Below are 24,006 nucleotides of genomic sequence, written 5' to 3'. Positions count from 1 at the left end.
TCTCTACAATAAGTTGTTTATTTCATTTTTACATAAATAATGCCAAAGAAATATATTAAAAGGAATAAGAAAGTCGTTAAAAAAGAAACTTTAGACGTAAGATTATTAAACTTAACAATAATAATAGTTTTAATAATAACAGTATTAATAATAAAGCTTCCTTATATGGTAACACAAGGTCTACCCCTGAAGGGGGTAGAGGTGCTCGATCTCAAATGTTAAATAATATTGGTCAAATGCCTATTATTTCACATACTTTTCCTAATGTAAACTTAGATAGTATTAATAGAATGAGATTAGATAATGATATTAAACAACAAGAGTTAAATAATCAAAGGAGATCAAAAGAACAAGAATTAGCACGTAAGAAAGATATAGCCAAACAAGAGGTAGATTTGAAAAAACAAACAGCAGAAGCAGAAGCTAAATATAAAGAAGAGGAAGAGAGAAGAAAAACAGCTGAAGAACAACTGAAAACACTACAAGAGTATAATAAAAAATATGAGCAAGAGAATAAACAATATCAAAAAACTTTTCAAGAGTTACGTAAGACTCAATTAAAATGAGGCTTAGATAAATTAAAAGATGAAAATGCTATCATACAAGCACAATTAGCACAAGCTAAAATGTTAACTATAGATAGACAACATGAGATAGAAGCTAATGAGCAATATAGATTAAAATCTACTTAACAAAAAGAACTTGATAAAGTTAATTCAGAAAATGAAATTCTTCAAAAAGTATTAAATTCAGTTGATTTTACTAAAGCTAATGAAAAAAGAGCAGAAGTTCAAAAAGCGTTAGAAATTGCCAGATATGAAAATGAATTATTAAAGAACCAGAATGAAGCTAAAAAACAGTATGAGCAAGAAAAATTAAAAAGAATGATTACGTTAAAACCTGAAGACTATCAACAATTAGATGCTAAATATATAAATGATATAACAGCAAGTTATCAAAAAGAATTGGCAGAACGAGATGCACAATAACCAGGTATTAGAGCAAAAGCCAGATTTGATAAAATACGTGAGATGGAAGTTCAGCAAGAGAGAGATACTGTCGTAGCAGAAATTGAATCTAAAAAATTACATACTCTACAGACTGCTATAAGTCCTAAATCAGAGATCAGTGCAACACATAAAAAATTCATTGTACAGAATGCTAAGAAACAAGTTCAAGCAGAAGAAAGTCAAGAAGAAATCAAAAGAAAAAAAAGAAAAAGATAAAGCAGAAGAAGATAAAATAGCTCAAGAAGCCCAATTAGAATATATAAATTTTGATGAACACAGAGCACAAATACAGAAAAATGCTAATTCAAAAATAGAAGCATTAAAAAATCAAAGAAGAGCAGATGATATAAAAGCGATAAATGATAGCACAAAACATGCACAAGAAAGTCAAGCACAAATGGAAATACAACAACAAATGTTTGGTGGTAATTTCTCTCCGACTAGAAAATTAGCTATAACAACACAATTACAATCAGATATTGCACAACAAGTAGTAGAACAAAATAATCAAAAAATGCAACTTGAATATAATATTGACGCTTTAATAAATTATATAGGAGATGAAAGATTTAATCAATTTATATTAGAAAATCAAAAATATGCAGGATTAACACTAGAATGCATAAAAGTCAAATACCACCTGATTCATTAGTTCAGTTATATAATGATTTGAAAGCTATTGCTAATAGAAGAATACCTCCACAACAACCAATTGCTATAACATTTGAAGATGAAGATGAATTTTTATAATCGAAGATCCATTTTTTAACTAATGTTTTCATATTTTTTTAATATCATAATATGTTTGCACCTTAAAATCAACAACCAAATGTTATAGATGCTATGTCAGGCAATTTAGGAGATTGGTATAACGCTGTTTATGAAGCGATAAAACTTTCAGAGATTATACCTGGAAATTATGAATATACAACAGCTACTTCTTATTGAAATGTTGGTCAAATTAATGAAAATGATACAACTTATGTTGATATAGCTACTGATAGATCTAAAATTATTAGTTTAGATAATTCATATATTACTTTAGAACAAACTATAACTATAACAGTTCCTAATCAAACTGATTGTTTATTTAAAGAATATTATATTGGTTATTATAAATGTTCATGTGACGCTATTGATCAATATAGGATTTATAGTAATACTGACAAAATACAAGATGTTCATAATGCTAGATATGAATGGTTTATGTTATATAATAGTTTATCAAATGAAGCTAAAGCAGGAAATGATTGTTTTGCTACAATATATAAGATAAGAAATCATGATCCAATGGTTCCAGGTGTATATTGTGATCTTTCAAAAATAACAGCTGATACACCTATTAAAGTAGTAATTCCTTTACGTATACCTTTATCTTATATCTTATTATTATTTAATATGAGATATCATCCTAATTGGGCAGGTAAACTATCAATGAAATTAATGCCTTCTTATCAAAATTTAGTTATAGCTCCTGTTATAAATAATACTACGTTTGGAAGTTATACTACGTTTAAGAATTCTATATTACAAGGTGATTATTTAATAGATTTTGGTTTCAGAAATATTAATGAAACTGTTAATGATAACGTTAAAGAAACTCAAGGTGGTACATCTCCTAATTATACATATACATATGCTGCTATATCACAAACATTTAAATGTAATACTCAAGTAACAGATAAGTTAAAATTAAATTAGCAGAATATTTGTTAAAAATGGAGGTATTTAATGCATTAGCTGCTAAATATATTCAAGTACAAATGTTATTCCCTATACATGTATGTTCAGTAAGAGATTTTACACAACCATTAGGTGCTAATACTACTACAGGTCCTACATCATATAATACAGCAGCTACTATAGAATTAAAACACTGTGATACATTGTTTACAGTATTTAGAACTTCACAATATTCTAGGACGTGTTTTATTAACCCACAAGTTAGTTATAGTTTTAATATTGATGGTAAGATATATCCTAGAGAAGCATATGAAACTGTCGATGATTCTAGGAATATTAATATGATGTTAGACTCATTAAATTTAAATGGTAGCTTATCAAGCTCTATTAATAATAAAGATATAAAAACATCAGTACAACCATATTATTATTTAAATACTTATACTAATAATACTGGTGTTAATACTCCATCAAAAGTATGGCATGGTAAAGATAATAGTAATTTCTTTATAGGATTACCATTTGACGAAGGAGAAGATTTTCAAGGCGGTATTCCAACTATTGAAACAGTTCAAGTCGAATTATTTGGTAACAAATTAAATAAAAATGATGGCATTAAAAGTATTAGTTTTATTATTCCTGTAGGTATTTATTTTGAAGATGCTATATTGAAAGTAAGAGCAATGAAACCGGCCGGAACTCCACAAATTGAAATAACCAATGCATATGTAGAACAAGTGATTGCGAACGCTGGAGAATAAAAATATATTAATATTTAAATTAAATCTTGTAATCTTCGCCATCAACTATAGTAATATCATTTTTGTTAGGATCGAACATAAGTATGAAACGTCCTTTAGAAGTGTTAGCTAATGGTTCTTTTATTTTTATATTTATATTGTTATGTATATCATATAATGAATACAATCCTAATTTCTTGCATTTTTTGATATTATTCCTGTCAGAAATTATCACATATTTATAAATCACACAATCTTCTATATAAAAATTGATCAATTCTATAAATGGTATTTGTTTAAGTGTAAATACTTTTTTAAGTTTTAATTCTTTTATATAATCAAATATATCCATTTTAATATTATAAAATATATATTTTTTATTATATAAATTATGTCAGTTCCATAATCTAATGTATTATCGTGCTCAAGAGGTTTTCTAGCAAAAGTTAATACTAATATTAATAGTCCTCAACAGAATCAAAATGTCAATGTCGTTGTAAATCCTTATACTGTTAAATATCCAGATATTAACGAAAAGAATAATGAAAATATTCAAGATAGATCTGTCGAAACAGCTAATGAATTAAATAACGATTTACAGCAAATTATTCATAATAAAGATCTATTAATACAAGCGTTAGTTTTATGCTTAGATATTATTGAAAATAATCCATTAATTGTTAATAAATATATAATTGCTGATGAAGATGAATTAATTAAATTAATACAACTATTAACAGATACTAATGAAGTAGAATTATTAAAAGCAGACACTGATGCATTCTGTTGTAAGAGTAATACTTATGATTATGTTAGTAAAATATATGTTAAGAAAGACGGTGAAACATATAACTTAAAATATAGTTTCCCAGATGTAATAGAATTTATAGATTAAAGACATATAAGTTTAAAGTTTGTTAAATCATTTTCAGGAATAACATATAAATAAATCAACCAACTATTCTTTTTTTTATTTTTATTAAGAATGAGTTTTATGACGATATGGTTATGTATACTAGCAACAATATATGTAATAGATTATACATTAAAAGTATTATGTTATATATCGTATCTTGATGATAAAAAATCAGTATATATTAGATTAAGGAAGCAAGATATGTATGATGATGATTATGATTATGATGATAATGATAATGAAGATTTACCAGCTAGTGTAAAAGCATTATATACATAAAGTCTAAATATATATATTTTTGTAAAAGCATACTATTACAATGATTCAAGCTATTTTAATAGTATTTTTGACCTTCCCAGATCTTGCACAGATGCACAGATGAAATGGTCACTTTTGAACCAAATGGTCATTTTGAGACTTTTTTTAGATTTTATTTTTTTTAAGATATATATACTTATATATAATTTAAAAAGAAAGTATTTTTTTTTATAGTAAACTGGTCCTTTGGACAAACACACCGAGCGAAGCGAAGTGCACATAGAAACGAAGTGGAGATATGCTGTGTGTGTGTGTGATGGACCGATTAAGAAGTCACACTAACCAAAAGATACAAAATGAACTTGAACAGCACAATGTAAAATGTTTTCATTTCCCACCTCAAGGAGCAAAGTTCGCATCAGTGTGCGATAATTCTTTCTTTGCTGTACTAAGATCGAGATTAAAGAAAATGGATACTACAACTTCAGAGAAAAAAGAAGAATCATTTTATCAGCTCTGCAAAAAATTTCCGAAGGAAATTGTTTTAAACTTTTGGAGGCACTGCGGATTGGAATTTGAATTAAGAGAACAAAAATAAATTGAAAAAATTTGAATTTTTTTGCAAAATATATTGCGTAACGGCTAGTGATAATGAAGAGTTTTTTGTTGAAATATTGGGTGTGAAAGTCAACTACACTGTGAATACGCTATGTTTTCATGAAAATCAGTGAAATTTGAATTTTTTTGTAAAAGATATTGCGTAACGGCTAGTGATAATGAAGAGTTTTTTGTTGAAATATTGGGTGTGAAAGTCAACTACACTGTGAATACGTTGGGTTTTCAAGCAATACAATAAAAAAATTTTTAAATGAATAACGATCAAATCATGAACAAGTCTATCGTTATTCCAACCTCAACCGAATTATCAGTATTAATAAATTATTGGAACATACAAGACTTGGAGATAAAATTAAAGAAAATTATGATGAACTTTCAAAAAATGATTGGGAACTTCATAAGAAGTTAATTGAAGAAGGAGTTAACCATCAAAAATTGTGAAGATAATTCGAAATGATGAAATAGAAAAATTCCAAGAAATATCATCACAAAATGATTTTGATTTTAACCAAACTATTGAGCGATCACTTTATGAAAGATACACATATATTAATCAAGAAGATGTAACATTAATTGATTATGCTGCATATTTTGGATCAATTTAATGTTTTAAATATTTACTTATGAATGGTGCAAATGTAAGTAACACAGGTGATTATGCAGTTGCAGGTGGAAATTTTGAAATCATTCATTTGTGTGAACAATATTTCAAACACCACTTATTAAAGCATCTGAAAAAGGTTATACAGAAATAGTAAAATTACTTCTCGAGCAAAAAGGAATTAATATTAATAATAAAAATATTTATATGTTTTATTTGATATTAATTTTGTTATTAATTAATTCAAAAATAATATTTGGTAATGCCTTAAATTATTCGAAACAGCACTTATGGTTGCATCTGAAAAAGGACATATAGAAGTATTTAAATTACTTCTCGAACAAAAAGGAATTAATATCAACTCTAAACATATTAATTTATTTGATTTCTTATTTCAAAATATTTTCGGAAAAAATTTATATTATTTAAAACAGCATTTATGATTGCACAACAAATAGTGGTCACACAGAATTAACTGAATTAATTCATGAAATTTCAACAAAAAAATCATCTTGTAAACATAGATAAACATTCAATTAAAATTTTTATATGTTTTAAAGAATCATAAAAATCCTTTTCGCATTTTTTAATATGATTTGAGAATTATTTCTTATGTAAAAGTAAATATTTCCAATCATTTACTTTTTTATTTCATGGGGTTAATCCATTGTCATGTATCTGAATTATGTGTAGATCCGAAGATATAATTTTTACAGGGTGGATAAACAAAAATACCGAATTACATACTGATAAAATGTTCAATTTTTTGGAATATCTTTAATTTATACAATGTATTATAATTAATAATGTTGGAGCTTGAAAATAATGCAATTAGAGAATGGTTTTTATTAATAACAGTAATAATTGGAGAGTCAGTTGAAAATATAGGTAGTGGAGCATTTGCATCATTTAAAAAACTAGAATATGTGCAATTTCCAGAAAAATTAATGAGTTCAATTGGAGACGGTGCATTTTATGAATGTATTTTGTTAATTAATATTACAATTCGTTGTAATAACATTGGTTGTAATGCATTTTCTAAATGTACAAGACTTGAAACGAAAACTTTAGATGTAAGCGTACGAAGTATTGGATCTGATGCATTCAGAGGATGTACAAACCTTGCGAATATTTATATACCAATTTCTGTTACTTCCATTGGAAATCCATTTTTAGAATGTACAAATCTTCAAATTATTAATGTTTCAGATAAAAATTTTGAATATTCGAATTATCAAAATGATGGCGTTTTATATGCTAAAGAAATTACACAAATTATTAGTTATCCGAATATGAAAAGTAAAACATTTACAATTCCGAATTCAGTCACTTCTATTATGGATTATGCTTTTGCAAGTTGTATTAATTTAGAAAGAATTTTTATTGATGAAAATGGTCATTATATTAATTCATGAACATTTGTTAATTGTACATCACTTCAATGTATTCATTTTAATGGAGTAATTTCACCAGAAATAAAAAATGATGCATTTGTTAATATAAATGCGACAACAGTTATGACAATAGAAACATATCAAAATGAAACATTTGGAAATATGAGTGTTACTAAGGGAACAACACTTGACGAATGTCACCAGCCAACACGCACATTCACACAAAGTGATACATTCACTAATTTAAATACATATGCTAATTCATACATTAACTAAGTTAAATACATTTACGAGAACAAAAAGCAATTTTGATTTAAATACTTTCGTTAATACATTTTCGATGAATTTTTCATTCGTTAATACTTATACTTTAACTTATTCTTTATCATACACAAAAACTTTATCAGTTTATCATTATACTTTCTTAAAATTTTATTCAATTACTTTCATTGAAACTGAAACTAAATATATTTGTTTCGATTTTATATATTATTTATAATATTTTACTTATTATTCGAATTTTTTTATATTTCTTATATCGATATAATAATAAACACTTTTGATAATAATACATTAATTATCATTATAATTGTTATTGTAATTGTAATAATTATTGCATTTATAATGATAATAAAAATTTTTATGATTAAATATCAAAATAAGAAGCGAAAACAAAATGAAGAAGAAATGAATGTTTCAGATGAAAATAATAATAAAATTAATGAAATATATAATACATTTTCAGTTGGTATTAATAATTCAAATATTGAAGAAGATCCATTTGCAGACGATTTCAAAGAAGAAAAATTCATAAGTCAAATATAAATAAACATATTTTAAGAATAAAATAATTTATTTATTATTTTAATAAACCTTTTTGTTGTTTGGTAAATCATATGTTTTCTTCTATTATATATAATATGATTATCATTAGCAAATATAATAATAACATTAAATTTTCATATTAAATTGTTTTCTTCAAAATCTTTAGCAAATAGATCTTCTTCAATATGAGATAAATTAATGAGCATACAAGATATGATTGCTAATATAGGAAAATGTTACATTTAAATAAAACTTGGAAACAATTGTTATTCCTTGAATAACATAACAATTCTAGTGTTACATTAATATCACCACATACTTTTAGTTCATGTGGAAGTCTTCAAATTATTAATATTTCTTCAGATAATCAAATGTATTCTAATCATAAAAGAATACAATTAGAATTTTTGTTCCGAAGTAAATTTACTATTTCTATATTATTATTTCTAACTGCAATATGAAGTGCTGTTTCAAATTATTAAAACATATTCCAAATTATTAAAACATATTACAAATTATTCAAATGAATATTTTTTGCATTAACATCAATTCCTTTATCTAAAAGTAATTTTACTATTTCTATATTATTATTTCTAACTGCTATATGAAGTGCTGTTTCAAATTATTAAAACATATATAAAATTATATATAAAATTATTAAAACATATTCCAAATTATTAAAGCATATATAAAATTATTAAAACATATTTCAAATGATTAAAACATATTCCAAATTATTAAAACATATTATAAATTATTAAAACATATTCCAAATTATTAAAACATATTCCAAATTATTAAAACATATTCCAAATTATTAAAACATATTACAAATTATTCAAATGAATATTTTTTGCATTAACATCAATTCCTTTATCTAAAAGTAATTTTACTATTTCTATATTATTATTTCTAACTGCTATATGAAGTGCTGTTTCAAATTATTAAAACATATATAAAATTATTAAAACATATTCCAAATTATTAAAGCATATATAAAATTATTAAAACATATTTCAAATGATTAAAACATATTCCAAATTATTAAAACATATTCCAAATTATTAAAACATATTACAAATTATTAAAACATATATAAAATTATTAAAACATATTCCAAATTATTAAAACATATTACAAATTATTAAAACATATATAAAATTATTCAAATGAATATTTTTTGCATTAATATCAATTCCTTTATCTAAAAGTAATTTTACTATTTCTATATTATTATTTCTAACTGCTATATGAAGTGCTGTTCCAAATTATTAAAACATATTCCAAATTATTCAAATGAATATTTTTTGCATTAATATCAATTCCTTCTTTATCTAAAATATATTTCACAAGTTCAACATTTCCTGATTCTGAAGCAAATGGCAAAATATTTTTTGGAATTTGATTATTTTGAAGGAAACATTTAACAAGATATAAATTTCCATTTATTGCTGATTCATTTATATTACATGCATTAATATCAATTCCTTTTTCTTCCAAAAATGCTAAAATATCATAATTATCTTTTTGAATACAAAGATCTATCAAATAATGTGTGACTTTAGGCGTTTTTGGCTTTGATTGTATTTTTTCTAATTTATTATCATAAATATATTTAAAGATATCATTTTGATAAAATTTAATTGCTGTTTCAGATGCTTTATCAAATGATGAATGATTTTGTTCACATAAATGAATGATTTCAATATTTCCACCTGCAACTGCATATTTACCCGTGTTTAATACATTTGAACCATTCATAAGTAAATATTTAAAACATTTAACTGATGAAAAAAATGCTGCATAATCAATTAATCTAACATTCTTTTTATTAACAAATGAATATCTTTCATAAAGTGATGGTTCAATTGTTTGATCAAAATCAAAATTATTTTGTGATGATATTTCTTGAAGTTTTTCGATTTCATCATTTCGAATTATTTTTGCAATTTCATTTGGATTAGCTCCTTCTTTAATTAATTTCTTATGAAGTTCCCAATCATTCTTTGAAAGTTCTTCATAATTTTTTTGAATATATTCAGTAAATTTATAATCCCCCAATTCTTTAATTGTTTCATTTGGCATGTATTGCACAAAATATCCTTGAGAAGCAATCGAGTGTTTTATATTTTTAATGATTTTTTTATCAAGTAAATTATCTTCAATCATTTTGGAAAGAAGATAATATGATTCTTGTGTACTTTTACTAACAAGAAAATGTCCATATATATCAAAAATATCAATTTCTTGATGAATGTTCATTTCTAGTTTTTTTATTTCTTTAAGAAAATCCAAATATAAATCAATATCTTTCATTCGTATGAGAGTAATTGCATATGTAATCCTAACAATAATTAAATTAAAAGATAATGGATAAATATCATCAAATTTACTTATAATTAATTTTGAAGATTGAATGATATTTTCTTTGTTTAAATTGAATATTAAATTCTTAATATATTGTAATGTTTCCCATTCGTTCCCATGAATTTGGCTTTTTGCTTGAAATTCCATATGAAATGACACTTTTGTGTCAATCCTAAACACATAGGAAATAAACCATCGAATTCAAATCGAATCGTTCATTCCAATGAAATTCCTGAACAACTTAAAAATCTTTGTTAAATCAATGTGAATTTTATTATTAGTATGTTTTTCATCATGTAAGTAAAATGTTTGAAAGCCTACATTTGGAGGCAACTCGTACTTTATTTATTATTTTTATTTGAGGCACTAATAAGTAAATCATAAAACAGATATTTATCTAGTTCACATATGCAATATCATTATCACAAACAGTTGCATTTTATAATTCATTTGTGTTGAATACAATTTCTAATTCGAATGGAATCTATACATATACGAATTTTTTTATGAATAAAGTGATTATAATTTAATACATCAGTTTTTAATCTGATTTCTTATTTGTGTTTCAATTGCGATTATTGTTATTTGTGTAATAGTAACAGTGATATTCTATTCTTTTTCGTAAAAAGAAACAAAAATTGAAGAAAGTGTTGTATTATCAGCCAAAATATTTACTTCTGGAACGATCAGAGAAAATATTAAAGAAAATCAATTTCCACATGAATTCAAATGTAAATTTAAGAGGGGAAAGTGATGTGAAACAGAACGTTTAAATTTTTGTATCGTTAAATTTCGATTCTGGTCAGATGGAAAGTTGTAGAAATGTGTTGATCAAGCATTCAGTCACATCATTTATACAATGGGTTTATTTTTTAGTGATATATATAACAAATGGTTCAAGAATAAAGAAACAAGGATTTTAATGTTAGGACTTGATGCAGCAGGAAAAACCACAGTTTTATATAAACTTAAACTTGGAGAACGAGTAACAACAATTCCAACAATTGGCTTTAATGTTGAAACATTTGAATACAAAGGACTTAACATGAATGTATGGGATGTTGGAGGTCAAGACCGAATTCGACCACTTTGGAGACATTATTTCCACATCATAAGGAGTTATTTTTGTTGTTGATTCTAATGATATCGGAAGAATTGATGAAGCACGTGATGTTTTACATAGACTTCTGGAAGAAGATGAATTACGTAATTCCGTTTTACTTGTTTATACTAACAAACAAGATCTTCCAAATGCAGTTAAGTCAATGGAATTAGGAAATAGATTAAAACTTAACACAAACACAAATCGTCCATGGCATGTTCAAGGAACATGTGCAACAACAGGAGATGGATTGTATGAGGGATTAGATTGGCTTGTTGAACAAATTCATAAGATGAAATAATTCAGGAAACAAAGGTAAATAAATAAATCAAAAATAATTTTGTTATTAACAAGATATAAATTTTCGTTTCTCTTTATATATAAAAAAAACGTCAAAAAATTGGTCAACTTAAATAAGATCTGTACAAAGACATTTAAAGAAATGAATATAAAACACATGATTTTAAATCATTATTTGATGAGTAAAAAAAATTATTTTCCTTAAAAACAAAATTTTTTAGTAGTAATAAAATAAAAATCTTTCAAAAAAATGATACATGAATTTTATGCAAAATTTTGATATCCTTGGGGTTCTTCATTAAAATAGATAAATTTTTGAAGTTGATGACTTTAGGATACAGATTTTTATTTTGAAATGATCTTCATATTATTATATACATCTTCTTTATGGGAGGGAATAGAAAATATGGTAAAAGAAGAAACCCTAAATATAGGGCAGGTTTTTTGGGAGTTGATAAATTTAACATTAGCTTGTGAAAAATTAAATGAATTAATAAATAAATCAATCTAGTTCAAAGACATTAAAAGCAAGATAAGAGAGCATTATACCATTATCTCTTGTTGGTATTAATTCATCAATGACGAAATAATATTTTGATTTTCTCATGCTAATGATGCTAATTTTTCCCAATTCTACAGGGATAATGAAAACCCACCCCAACCCAATGGGTAAAGCCGAATTCAATTTTTTTATATAAAAAATGAAGTCATCTCATTTCACTTTTCCTCACCAAAATTTTACTGTTTGAATAAATTCACTTTTTATTTTAATCTGCGTATAAACTAGGGATCTCTTCCGGAAAATCACTAATCGGAAATTTTCCCTCCCGAAGTTTAATTTTTCTTCCCTGGAATTTTTTAAATTGAATGTTCCCGAAAAAAAAACGAAGTCACTTTTGCTGTTAAACGTGTTTCCTACACCACAACAAACTTCCCTGTTTTAAACGTACCGAGTTTGGATTAAATCTATGTAATTTGATCTTTATTTTTTTCTCAGGGAATTCATTTAAATTTTTCTGGGGAAATTCAGAACTTTACTAAAATTTTCCCGATTCCCCAAAAGTCGTGAAAATGGAATATTTAACGTTTTTCACTCATTATATGGTTTGGGAGAAATTAAAAGGTTTATACATTTTGGGTTACTTGTTCCTGAAGATGCGATGAAAAATTACCAGAAAATTCAATTTTTTATATTTTTTTATAGGCTAAAATGATTTTCCCGAGTTCCCGAGCCATTTCTAAATTTTTTTTGGGAAGAGATCCCCAGTACAAACCGTAATAACCAATGATTTTTGCAACAATAACCTAAAATCCGTTTTTTCCGTATCGGACATGATTTTCTGAATTGAACAACCTTGGGTAACGATAGCCCAACTTAAAAGCGGTTTTACCCATATCGTACATGATTTTCTGAATATAACCTTTTTGGGCAACGATACGGGGTAATTGAATGATATTGAAATTTGCCATCTTACCACCCAACGAATTACCTGTAACACTCAAATTATTATACTAATTAATTTACTTAAAATGAATAACATATGATAGTCATACCAAAATTAGTATGTTTAAGTCAATAATGGCACTAAAAAATTAGCAAATTTAATCATTTTATTATTATAAATTTTGGATTTGGCAACTCAAAAATTTTAAGACCAACCCATAATTTCAAAATTACATCAATACTTGAAATTATAGTAATCAAAATTAAAGGAATTATAACATATTTTTTTATTAATATTAACAGATGTATTTGAAAGAAGTCGATCATTTTACACTCAAAAGTTACATAAACTATTGAATCAAATATCAAAAAAAATTCAAATTATCTTAATATATAATATATTGGAACATAATAAAACAATGTTTTAAAATATTACATATCTAGTGTTATATACATATATGATATTTAAACTTTTTATTGAAAAAAATATTCGTCAGATACTATTAAGGTTTTTTTACACACCACATTTTTTGTTTCCAGAAATCTCAAATGATTTTGGGATATTTTTTTTGCCCAGGGCGAAAAAAATATCGCGAATTAGCAACATAAAACACATACCCACCATACCCACACCTCCCACTACCACCACACTCCTCCCCACCCACACCTACCACCCACACCCACCACTACCACACGTACCACCCACACACACACCTACCACCCACCCACACACTCCCCCCCCCCCACACACACACACAATATTCCCCACCCAACAACCACATGTAACACCCACACCCCCCCCCCACACAAGTAACACACAGACACATGTTCCTACCACCACATGTAACACCCACACTCCCCCCCCCACACAAGTAACACACAGACACATGTTCCTACCACCACATGTAACACCCACACTCCCCCCCCACACAAGTAACACACAGACACATGTTCCTACCACCACATGTAACACCCACACTCCCCCCCCACACAAGTAACACACAGACACATGTTCCTACCACCACAAGTAACACCTACCACCACAAGTAACACCTACCACCACAAGTACCACCTACCACCACAAGTAACACCTACCACCACAAGTAACACCTACCACCACAAGTAACACCTACCACCACAAGTACCACCTACCACCACAAGTAACACCTACCACCACAAGTACCACCTACCACCACAAGTACCACCTACCACCACAAGTAACACCTACCACCACAAGTAACACCTACCACCACAAGTACCACCTACCACCACAAGTACCACCTACCACCACAAGTACCACCTACCACCACAAGTACCACCTACCACCACAAGTACCACCTACCACCACAAGTACCACCCACACAAGTACCACCACAAGTACCACCTACCACCACAAGTACCACCTACCACCACAAGTACCACCTACCACCACAAGTACCACCTACCACCACAAGTACCACCTACCACCACAAGTACCACCTACCACCACAAGTACCACCTACCACCACAAGTACCACCCACCACCACAAGTACCACCTACCACCACAAGTACCACCTACCACCACAAGTACCACCTACCACCACAAGTACCACCCACCCACACACAAGCACCACCCACACACAAGTACCACACACACAAGTACCACACACACAAGTACCACACACACAAGTACCACACACACAAGTACCACACACACACACACAAGTACCACACACACAAGTACCACACACACAAGTACCACACACACAAGTACCACACACACAAGTACCACACACACGCGCACAGTACCACACACACACACACGTACCACACACACAAGTACCACACACACAAGTACCACACACACAAGTACCACACACACAAGTACCACACACACAAGTACCACACACACAAGTACCACACACACAAGTACCACACACACAAGTACCACACACACAAGTACCACACACACAAGTACCACACACACAAGTACCACACACACAAGTACCACACACACAAGTACCACACACACAAGTACCACACACACAAGTACCACACACACAAGTACCACACACACAAGTACCACACACACACACGTACCACCCACACACACAAGTACCACACACACAAGTACCACACACACAAGTACCACACACACAAGTACCACCCACACACACAAGTACCACACACACAAGTACCACACACACAAGTACCACACACACACAAGTACCACACACACACATGTACCACACACACAAGTACCACACACACACAAGTACCACACACACAAGTACCACACACACAAGTACCACACACACAAGTACCACACACACAAGTACCACACACACAAGTACCACACACACAAGTACCACACACACAAGTACCACACACACAAGTCCCCCACACACAAGTACCACACACACAAGTACCACACACACAAGTACCACACACACAAGTACCACACACACAAGTACCACACACACAAGTACCACACACACAAGTACCACACACACAAGTACCACACACGAGTACCACACACACAAGTACCACACACACAGGTACCACACACACAAGTACCACACACACAAGTACCACACACACAAGTACCACACACACAAGTACCACACACACAAGTACCACACACACAAGTACCACACACACAAGTACCACACACACAAGTACCACACACACAAGTACCACACACACAAGTACCACACACACAAGTACCACACACACAAGTACCACACACACAAGTACCACACACACAAGTACCACACACACAAGTACCACACACACAAGTACCACACACACAAGTACCACACACACAAGTACCACACACACAAGTACCACACACACAAGTACCACACACACAAGTACCACACACACAAGTACCACACACACAAGGACCACACACACAAGTACCACACACACAAGTACCACACACACAAGTACCACACACACAAGTACCACACACACAAGTACCACACACACAAGTACCACACACACACAAGTACCACACACACAAGTACCACACACACAAGTACCACACACACAAGTACCACACACACACAAGTACCACACACACAAGTACCACACACACAAGTACCACACACACAAGTACCACACACACAAGTACCACACACACAAGTACCACACACACAAGTACCACACACACAAGTACCACACACACACAAGTACCACACACACAAGTACCACACACACAAGTACCACACACACAAGTACCACACACACACAAGTACCACACACACAAGTACCACACACACAAGTACCACACACACAAGTACCACACACACAAGTACCACACACACAAGTACCACACACACAAGTACCACACACACAAGTACCACACACACAAGTACCACACACACACAAGTACCACACACACAAGTACCACACACACAAGTACCACACACACAAGTACCACACACACAAGTACCACACACACAAGTACCACACACACAAGTACCACACACACAAGTACCACACACACAAGTACCACACACACAAGTACCACACACACAAGTACCACACACACAAGTACCACACACACAAGTACCACACACACACAAACACCACACACACAAGTACCACACACACAAGTACCACACACACAAGTACCACACACACAAGTACCACACACACAAGTACCACACACACAAGTACCACACACACAAGTACCACACACACAAGTACCACACACACAAGTACCACACACACAAGTACCACACACACAAGTACCACACACACAAGTACCACACACACAAGTACCACACACACAAGTACCACACACACAAGTACCACACACACAAGTACCACACACACACAAGTACCACACACACAAGTACCACACACACAAGTACCACACACACAAGTACCACACACACAAGTACCACACACACAAGTACCACACACACAAGTACCACACACACAAGTACCACACACACACAAGTACCACACACACAAGTACCACACACACAAGTACCACACACACAAGTACCACACACACAAGTACCACACACACAAGTACCACACACACAAGTACCACACACACACAAGTACCACACACACAAGTACCACACACACAGGTACCACACACACAAGTACCACACACACAAGTACCACACACACAAGTACCACACACACAAGTACCACACACACAAGTACCACACACACAAGTACCACACACACACAAGACCACACACACAAGTACCACACACACAAGTACCACACACACAAGTACCACACACACAAGTACCACACACACAAGTACCACACACACAAGTACCACACACACAAGTACCACACACACAAGTACCACACACAAGTACCACACACACAAGTACCACACACACAAGTACCACACACACAAGTACCACACACACAAAGTACCACACACACAGGTACCACACACACAAGTACCACACACACAAGTACCACACACACAAGTACCACACACACAAGTACCACACACACAAGTACCACACACACAAGTACCACACACACAAGTACCACACACACAAGTACCACACACACAAGTACCACACACACAAGTACCACACACACAAAGACCACACACACAAAGACCACACACACAAGTACCACACACACAAGTACCACACACACAAGTACCACACACACAAGTACCACACACACAAGTACCACACACACAAGTACCACACACACACAAGTACCACACACACAAGTACCACACACACAAGTACCACACACACAAGTACCACACACACAAGTACCACACACACAAGTACCACACACACAAGTACCACACACACAAGTACCACACACACAAGTACCACACACACAAGTACCACACACACAAGTACCACACACACAAGTACCACACACACAAGGACCACACACACAAGTACCACACACACAAGTACCACACACACAAGTACCACACACACAAGTACCACACACACAAGTACCACACACACAAGTACCACACACACAAGTACCACACACACAAGTACCACACACACAAGTACCACACACACAGGTACCACACACACAAGTACCACACACACAGGTACCACACACACAAGTACCACACACACAAGTACCACACACACAAGTACCACACACACAAGTACCACACACACAAGTACCACACACACAGAGTACCACACACACAGGTACCACACACACGAGTACCACACACACAAGTACCACACACACAAGTACCACACACACAAGTACCACACACACAAGTACCACACACACAAGTACCACACACACAAGTACCACACACACAAGTACCACACACACAAGTACCACACACACAAGTACCACACACACAAGGACCACACACACAAGTACCACACACACAAGGACCACACACACAAGTACCACACACACAAGTACCACACACACAAGTACCACACACACAAGTACCACACACACACAAACACCACACACACAAGTACCACACACACAAGTACCACACACACACAAAAACCACACACACAAGCACCACACACACACAGTACCACACACACAAGTACCACACACACAAGTACCACACACACAAGTACCACACACACAAGTACCACACACACAAGTACCACACACACAAGTACCACACACACAAGTACCACACACACAAGTACCACACACACAAGTACCACACACACAAGTAGCACACACACAAGTACCACACACACAAGTACCACACACACAAGTACCACACACACAAGTACCACACACACAAGTACCACACACACAAGTACCACACACACAAGTACCACACACACAAGTACCACACACACAAGTGCCACACACACAAGTACCACACACACAAGTACCACACACACAAGTACCACACACACAAGTACCACACACACAAGTACCACACACACAAGTACCACACACACAAGTACCACACACACAAGTACCACACACACAAGTACCACACACACAAGGACCACACACACAAGTACCACACACACAAGTACCACACACACAAGTACCACACACACAAGTACCACACACACAAGTACCACACACACAAGTACCACACACACAGGTACCACACACACAGGTACCACACACACAAGTACCACACACACAAGTACCACACACACAAGTACCACACACACAAGTACCACACACACAAGTACCACACACACAAGTACCACACACACAAGTACCACACACACAAGACACAAGTACCACACACACAAGTACCACACACACAAGCACACCACACACACAAGTACCACACACACAAGTACCACACACACACAGGTACCACACACACAAGTACCACACACACAAGTACCACACACACAAGTACCACACACACAAGTACCACACACACAAGTACCACACACACACAAGTACCACACACACAAGTACCACACACACAAGTACCACACACACAAATACCACACACACAAGTACCACACACACACACACACACACAAGTACCACACACACAAGTACCACACACACAAGTACCACACACACAAGTACCACACACACAAAGACCCCACACACACAAGTACCACACACACAAGTACCACACACACAAGTCCCACACACACAAGTCCCACACACACAGGTACCACACACACAAGTACCACACACACAAGTACCACACACACAAGTACCACACACACAAGTACCACACACACAAGTACCACACACACACAAGTACCACACACACACGTACCACACACACACGTACCACACACACAAGTACCACACACACAAGTACCACACACACAAGTACCACACACACAAGTACCACACACACAAGTACCACACACACAAGTACCACACACACAAGTACACAAGTACCACACACACAAGTACCACACACACAAGTACCACACACACAAGTACCACACACACACAAGTACCACACACACAAGTACCACACACACAAGTACCACACACACAAGTACCACACACACAAGTACCACACACACAAGTACCACACACAAGTACCACACACACAAGTACCACACACACAAGTACCACACACACACACGCACCACACACACACACGTACCACACACACACAAGTACCACACACACAAGTACCACACACACAAGTACCACACACACAAGTACCACACACACAAGTACCACACACACAAGTACCACACACACACACACACAAGTACCACACACACAAGTACCACACACACAAGTACCACACACACAAGAGCCCCACACACACAGCCCCACACACACAAGTACCACACACACAAGTACCACACACACAAGTACCACACACACAAGTACCACACACACAAGTGCCACACACACAGGTGCCACACACACAGGTACCACACACACAAGTACCACACACACAAGTACCACACACACAAGTACCACACACACAAGTACCACACACACAAGTACCACACACACAAGTGCCACACACACAGGTACCACACACACAAGTGCCACACACACAAGTACCACACACACAAGTACCACACACACAAGTACCACACACACAAGTACCACACACACAAGTACCACACACACAAGTACCACACACACAAGTACCACACACACAAGTACCACACACACAAGCACCACACACCCAAGTACCACACACACAAGTACCACACACACAAGTACCACACACACAAGTACCACACACACAAGTACCACACACACAAGTACCACACACACAAGTACCACACACACAAGTACCACACACACAAGTACCACACACACAAGCCCCCCACACACAAGTACCACACACACAAGTACCACACACAACAAGTACCACACACACAAGTACCACACACACAAGTACCACACACACAAGTACCACACACACAAGTACCACACACACAAGTACCACACACACAAGTACCACACACACAAGTACCACACACACAGGTACCACACACACAAGTACCACACACACACAAGTACCACACACACAAGTACCACACACACAAGTACCACACACACAAGTACCACACACACAAGTACCACACACATACCACACACACAAGTACCACACACACAAGTACCACACACACACAAGTACCACACACACAAGTACCACACACACAAAGTACCACACACACAGAGTGCCACACACACAAAGGTACCACACACACACAGGTACCACACACACAAAGGTACCACACACACAAGTACCACACACACAAGTACCACACACACACAAGTACCACACACACAAGTACCACACACACAAGTACCACACACACAAGTACCACACACACAAGTACCACACACACAGGCACCACACACACAAGTACCACACACACAAGTACCACACACACAAGTACCACACACACAAGTACCACACACACAAGTACCACACACACAAGTACCACACACACAAGTACCACACACACAAGTACCACACACACAAGTACCACACACACAGGTACCACACACACACAAGTACCACACACACAAGTACCACACACACAAAGTACCACACACACAGGTACCACACACACAGGTACCACACACACGAGTACCACACACACAAGTACCACACACACAAGTACCACACACACACACGAGTACCACACACACAAGTACCACACACACAAGTACCACACACACAAGTACCACACACACACAAGTACCACACACACAAGTACCACACACACAAGTACCACACACACAAGTACCACACACACAAGTACCACACACACAAGTACCACACACACAAGTACCACACACACAAGTACCACACACACAAGTGCCACACACACACGTGCCACACACACACGTACCACACACACACGTGCCACACACACACAAGTACCACACACACAAGTACCACACACACAAGTACCACACACACAAGTACCACACACACAAGTACCACACACACAAGTACCACACACACAAGTACCACACACACAAGTACCACACACACAAGTACCACACACACAAGTACCACACACACACAAACACCACACACACAAGTACCACACACACAAGAGCCCCACACACACAAATACCACACACACACAAGTACCACACACACAAGTACCACACACACAAGTACCACACACACAAGTACCACACACACAAGTACCACACACACAAGTACCACACACACAAGTACCACACACACAAGTACCACACACACACCTACCACACACACAAGTACCACACACACACAAGTACCACACACACACAAGTACCACACACACAAGTACCACACACACAAGTACCACACACACAAGTACCACACACACAAGTACCACACACACAAGTACCACACACACAAGTACCACACACACAAGTACCACACACACAAGTACCACACACACACAAGTACCACACACACAAGTACCACACACACAAGTACCACACACACAAGTACCACACACACACGTACCACACACACAAGTACCACACACACAAGTACCACACACACAAGTACCACACACACAAGTACCACACACACAAGTACCACACACACAAGTACCACACACACAAGTACCACACACACAAGTACCACACACACAAGTGCCACACACACACAAGTACCACACACACAAGTACCACACACACAAGTACCACACACACAAGTACCACACACACAAGTACCACACACACAAGTACCACACACACAAGTACCACACACACAAGTACCACACACACAAGTACCACACACACAAGGGCACCACACACAGAGTACCACACACACAAAGGTACCACACACAAAAGTACCACACCCACAAGTACCACACACACAAGTACCACACACAAAGGTACCACACACACAAGTACCACACACACAAGTACCACACACACAAGTACCACACACACAAGTACCACACACACAAGTACCACACACACACAAGTACCACACACACACAGGTACCACACACACAAGTACCACACACACAGGGTACCACACACTGAGTACCACACACACAGGTACCACACACACAAATTTGCCACACACACAAGGTACCACACACACAAGTACCACACACATGGGGTACCACACACACAGGTGCCACACACACACACAGGTACCACACACACAAGTACCACACACACAAAGTACCACACACACAAAGTACCACACACACAGAGTACCACACACACAAAGGTACCACACACACAAGTACCACACACACAAGTGCCACCACACACACAAGTACCACACACACAAAGTACCACACACACAAAGTACCACACACACAAAGTACCACACACACAGAGTGCCACACACACAGAGTACCACACACACAAGTACCACACACACAAGTACCACACACACAGAGTACCACACACACAGAGTACCACACACACAGAGTACCACACACACAAGTACCACACACACAGAGTACCACACACACAGGGTACCACACACACAAGTACCACACACACAGGTACCACACACACAAGTACCACACACACAAAGTACCACACACACAAGTACCACACACACAAAGGTACCACACACACTGAGGGTACCACACACACAAGGTACCACACACTGAGTACCACACACACACAAGTACCACACACACACAAGTACCACACACACATGAGTACCACACACACAAGTACCACACACACAAGTACCACACACACAAGTACCACACACACAAGTACCACACACACAAGTACCACACACACAAGTACCACACACACAAGTACCACACACACAAGTACCACACACACAAGTACCACACACACAAGTACCACACACACAAGGACCACACACACAAGTACCACACACACAAGTACCACACAC

General features: G+C 34.9%; 2 protein-coding genes across 2 annotated transcripts; both read left to right on the top strand.

Moving 5' to 3' along the window:
* Nucleotides 1-14,145: 14,145 nt before the first annotated feature.
* Nucleotides 14,146-23,162, top strand: GO595_000469 (Threonine-rich GPI-anchored glycoprotein; the record flags this gene model as incomplete). Its single annotated transcript, XM_067917844.1, has 2 exons — nucleotides 14,146-14,252; nucleotides 14,867-23,162. 2 exons carry the CDS (start codon nucleotides 14,146-14,148, stop codon nucleotides 23,160-23,162), a joined length of 8,403 nt encoding a protein of 2,800 aa, XP_067779363.1.
* A 74-nt stretch (nucleotides 23,163-23,236) lies between these two features.
* On the top strand, nucleotides 23,237-23,749 carry GO595_000468 (uncharacterized protein; the record flags this gene model as incomplete). Its single annotated transcript, XM_067917833.1, has 1 exon — nucleotides 23,237-23,749. The coding sequence occupies one exon, from the start codon at nucleotides 23,237-23,239 to the stop codon at nucleotides 23,747-23,749; it is 513 nt and encodes a 170-aa protein (XP_067779362.1).
* Between the last annotated feature and the right edge of the window lie 257 nt (nucleotides 23,750-24,006).

This window comes from Histomonas meleagridis, assembly GCF_020186115.1.
Source record: "Histomonas meleagridis strain 2922-C6/04-10x chromosome Unknown contig_101, whole genome shotgun sequence".
NCBI lineage: Eukaryota > Parabasalia > Tritrichomonadida > Dientamoebidae > Histomonas > Histomonas meleagridis.
The sequence above is the reverse complement of the archived record's forward strand: the minus strand, read 5'-3'. Positions and strand labels throughout refer to the sequence as shown.